The sequence below is a fragment of the Leptopilina heterotoma genome, unplaced genomic scaffold (assembly GCF_015476425.1).
Source record: "Leptopilina heterotoma isolate Lh14 unplaced genomic scaffold, ASM1547642v1 Lhet_237, whole genome shotgun sequence".
NCBI classification, from domain to species: Eukaryota; Metazoa; Arthropoda; class Insecta; order Hymenoptera; family Figitidae; genus Leptopilina; species Leptopilina heterotoma.
The window spans coordinates 2,330,219-2,335,058 of NW_025110953.1; the positions used below are offsets into that span (position 1 = coordinate 2,330,219).

General features: G+C 21.5%; 1 protein-coding gene across 1 annotated transcript; it reads right to left on the minus strand.

Annotated features, from left to right (window-relative positions):
* Positions 1-1,395: 1,395 nt before the first annotated feature.
* Positions 1,396-4,524, minus strand: LOC122502769. Its single transcript, XM_043612971.1, has 3 exons — positions 3,769-4,524; positions 1,788-2,012; positions 1,396-1,707 (listed from the first exon to the last, which is right to left on the minus strand). The coding sequence occupies exons 1-3, from the start codon at positions 4,252-4,254 to the stop codon at positions 1,453-1,455; spliced, it is 966 nt and encodes a 321-aa protein (XP_043468906.1). The 5' UTR covers positions 4,255-4,524; the 3' UTR covers positions 1,396-1,452.
* Positions 4,525-4,840: the final 316 nt, after the last annotated feature.

Sequence of the window (4,840 nt, forward strand, 5' to 3'; positions counted from 1 at the left end):
GAATAATTACATTTTTCGAGGAATTCGATTAAAATTGTATTAAAAATAATTGAAATTCTGCAATAAGTTCCCTTGATTATTTTCGAAAAATTTAAATAAAATTCTTTAAAAGAATTTGAATATTTTTTTAGAATGTAAAGAAATTTCAGTTATTTCAAAAATTTTCAATTATTTGTTTACAAAAATTCAGTTATCTTGAAACAATAGAATTAAAAAATTTTAAAAATCTTATTTTTCAGAATTTTTAAATAAATTTTGGGAAAATTCAATTTTATTAAAAAATTTTAGTGTGTATCTTTTTTAAATTAACTAATAAAATTTTTAATTATTAATCTTCGCACTAAGAAACATGAATAAAACTTTTTTTAATAGAACATAACTTAATTCAATTCGAATTCTGAACAGCTATAAAGAAATCAATGTTTAACATTCTTTTATAAAATTTTTCGCAATAATATAATTATTCTCATAAATAATAATTTAATTGTTCTTAGAAATTAAATTATTTTCATAAATAAAACTCATTATAGAATTTCAATTATTTAATATAATTTTAATTGAATTCTCCAAAAGAATTTAATTATTCTTAAAAAATTCTATTAAAATTCGTCGAAAGAATTTAATTATTTGAAAATTTCTTGATAAAATTATTTATAGGAAATCAATTTAAAGAAACATTCAATTATTACATACATTTTTTATTTTCGAATTTAAACAATGGAATTTTTGTAGAATTTTCTATTAAAAATGTATTTAAAATTTAATTTCGCAGTGAAAGTTTTAGATACTAGTTGAATTTTTGAGAAGTTACAATTAATTGCAATTTTTAGAAATACTTAAAATTTGAAAAGGTTAAAATTAAATTCTTCAAAAATATGAATTTTGCATACTTTTAATTAAAAATTCTGTTCAACTAACTTTTTGAAAGTTTAATTAGTCATTTTTGAAATTATTTCAAGTTTTTATTTTTTCATATGTATTTAATTGAAGCATTTTGGAATAATCGAAATTCTATAAAATTGAATTGTAAATAAATAGATTTTAAAATTCTCAAATAACTTTGTCGGAAATTATTAAGAATAATTGATTTGAAAAAGAAGTTTAGTTACTAACTTTTAAAAATAAGAATTTAATTGAAATGATGAAAATAATTTTGAAGAATTTGGAGTATGTAACAACATTCTTATGAGTTATTAAATTACAGAAGGTTTGGATTTGCAATTTTTAAAAATTCTTTTGGGAAAATAATAATGATTAAATATTTATTTTAAATGAAACTACTGATTGATTGAACATTTTTTTGAGTACATAATAATTTTTAGAATGAATCAAAATATTTTCTAGAATCAGAGAGAAGCAAAATTAAATTTTTGTGGCAACCCTGTTATTATTTTTTTTGTTTAAAAGAAGTGAATCTAATGAATTTAGTTTGTCATGTTCGAAAATACTTTACTAATTCTTGTATTCGCAGAGCTGGATACGTAGTAAATATGTAAGACGCTGATTTCTTTCGAGGCCTCTTTTATTTCGTGTCTTCTCCAACAATTGTTTTAATTTGTTTACATTAATTGATTTTGCTCCAACACTATTCACTTCCTTCTCCATCTCAGTACACAAGATTTGTATGCTAATGTCTTCTGTATCTTTTTTTCTTGCATACCGAGCATGGTTTTTAATGCATTCGTTCATTTTCGTGAGTACTTCTTCCTAGAAACATGAATTACTGCGTTATTCCGTAATATTAATAATTGTATTCATATATTTATAGTTTTTATGTTTATGCCTACATGTTTCAATCCAAACTTTCCCTTCAATGTAGGAATCTTCTGACACAACAATTTAGCCACATCCTCGACTATATCTTTATCGGTGCTCAACTTCTTGTGAATTATTGCTTTTGTAGTTTCTCTAATTATGCTGGCTTTTTGGGTACTTAGCAATACTACTCCACTTTTTATAACGTTGTCTATATTGTGAGGAAAGCTCTTCGGAATTATACTTTCCACGTAATTCTTTATTTGGAAAATAATCAAAAATTAAATCAATCAAATTAAACGATTCAATTACTTTCAAAACATATTCGAAATTCAATTATTTTCAATATCTAGTATTTTCATAAAATTTCTCAAAAGAATTCAATTATTTAAAAAAAAATTTTTTAAATTCTACGCAAACATTTAATTATTTTCATAAATAATAAAAATTTTACAGGCATTCAATTAATTTAGAATAGCATTTTCAGAGCTAGAACCAGTGAAAGTATTTAAAAATACGGACTAAAAATGAAAAATTTTACGGACCAATTACTGACAAAAATATAACCAGTCCGAGAATTATTTTCATAAATAAAAAAATGCATAGCACGATTTTTATTATTTTCAATACAATTTTACAGGAATTGCTCAAAAAATGTGATTATTCTTAAAAATTTTAATTTAAATTCTTCGAAAAAATCAATTATTAAAAAAAATGTTTTTATTAATTCTCTGTAAGAATTCAATTATTTACGAAAATATTAGAATTTTTCACAAGAGTTCAATTATTTAAAAAACTTTTAATAGAATCCTATTCAAGAATTCAATTATTTTTAAAAATAATGAAATTATCGCTGGAATTTAATTATTTTTGAACATTTGTTTTAAATTCTTCGGAATAATTCAATAATATCAATAAATGCATAGAAAAATTTCCATAGGAATTTAATTATTTTAAGTACAATTTTAATAAAATTCTTCTCAAAAATTTACTTATTTTTTTAAATTTTGCAAAAATTAAATTTTTTAAGAAATAATACATTTTTTCGCAAGGATTCAATTATTTAAAAAAGTTTTAATAAAATTCTATTCAAGAATCCAATTATTTTCTAAAATAACTAAATTGTCGATTTATTACTGAAAATCATTGAATTCTTGTAAAGTATTTATAAAAAAATTTGAAAATACTTGAATTCATTTCAACAATTTTTATCAACAATTTTTCATAAGAATTTTATTATATATATTAAAAAAATTAAATTCTTGCCAAGAATTTTACAATTTATAAAAATAATTGAATTGTTTCGAAGAATTTTGTACCAGAATTGTTGAAAATAATTGAATTTTTATTAAAACTCTTGAAAATACTTAATTGAATTTAAATAATATTTTTAAAAATAGTAGTATTATTTTGGGAAATTTTATGAAAATTGGATTGAAAATAATTGAATCCCACCGAAACATTTTATTATTTATGAAACTATTTTAATTCTTGCGAAGAATTTTCTTATTATTGAAAATAATTAAATTTTTGAGAAGGATTTTAGAATTCATAAAAATAATTGAATTGTTTCGAAAAAGTTTATCAGAATTTTTGAAAATAATTAAATTTTTTAAAGGTATTTCATTAAAAATTTTGAAAATAATTAAATTTATTTTGAAATTTTTAAAAATAATCGAATTTAATTAATATTATGAAAAATAATTGTATTCTTTCGAGAATTTTTATTTAAATTGTTTTTAAAATAATTGAATTCCTCTAAAGAATTTTATTATTCATGAGAATAATGAAATTCCTACGACAAATTTTTTTTAAAAATTTTAAGTAATAATAAACAAGAATATATAATAGATACTATGTACTTAATAAGTGAATTTTTAAAATTTTGAATCTGTAATCATTTAAAAATTTATGTTTATAATTAAAAATATAAAAATTTTTAATTTACAAAATAATAAAAAATGGAATATTGCGTTCCGCGCGCATATCATTTGCTAGTATAATATAATTTACCTCATTATTTTTGAAAGTTATTGTAAGCTGAAGAGATGAAGGGTTTTTTCTTTTTGATTTTTCACCACTGCCGGAAATCGATGTAGAAGGTTGTCGTGATAATTGTTTATCGTTTGGAAACGGCTTGTTTCTAATCTCATCCGTACTCTTCGTATTTGATGAAGCGTTTTGAGAAGCTTGAATTCCATTTTTCTCATTGAAAGATACAATTGCAGGTGATGAGTAAGGCCGAAAATTTTGACCATCATCAATCCAAATGTCCGAATCTAAAGCATCTTTAATTTCTTGAGATGAAACATTACTTTGTTGTTCAGCGTTTATGGTATCAAAATCTTGTGATTCATTCCTTCCTTTTATTATTCTGTGCTTTGTTGGAAAACATCCGCAATAAGAACACTGTGAAGAATTGGATCCTATAATCCACTCGAATTCGTCACAATTTCCACAATCGCATTTCCCTCTCCTAACTCCTCTTGAGTCCTCCATTTTTCTACTGTTCAAAAAATTCAATTATGAGAAAATTATTTTTTGTTTGTTTAAAAATTATTTTTTGTTTGTTTGAAAATATTTTTTGTTTAAAAATAATTATAGTTTTTAGCAAGGACCGTTACGAAAGTATAGTTTCGTTTTAATTTCTGAGTTGACTCGAAATTAAATTAACAAACTGAATTTAGTTTTGTGTCGACTCGAAACTAAATTAATAAATAGATATAATGTAGTGTGAGGAGACTTCAATATAATTATAAAATGAAAAAGGTGAACGTGATTTCTATATATATATATTAGTAAACTAATTGCAATGAAACTTAGGAATTTAAATCTATACATAAAAAGAAATATTTCCACCAAATGTTACGTAAAAATATTCAGTAGTTTTTGAGATGTCAAAAAAAAGATATATCGATTTCAAAATTTTTCAAAAATTTTGACATCTCAAAAGCTACTGAATATTTTGACGTAATATTTGGTGGAAATATTTCTTTTTATGTAAAGATTTAAATTCCTAATTTTCATTGTAATTGGTTTACTTATAAATTTTAATAATCATAAAATAGTAGAAAAAAGAATACTT

Excerpts from the sequence above, each read along its gene's own strand:
- LOC122502769 (XM_043612971.1), bottom strand. The coding sequence starts at position 4,254 with ATGGAGGACTCAAGAGGAGTTAGGAGAGGGAAATGCGATTGTGGAAAT. Across the intron at positions 2,013-3,768 it reads TAACTTTCAAAAATAATGAG|AATTACGTGGAAAGTATAAT; the intron begins GTAAATTATATT and ends TTCCAAATAAAG. Across the intron at positions 1,708-1,787 it reads GAAAGTTTGGATTGAAACAT|GAAGAAGTACTCACGAAAAT; the intron begins GTAGGCATAAAC and ends TCATGTTTCTAG.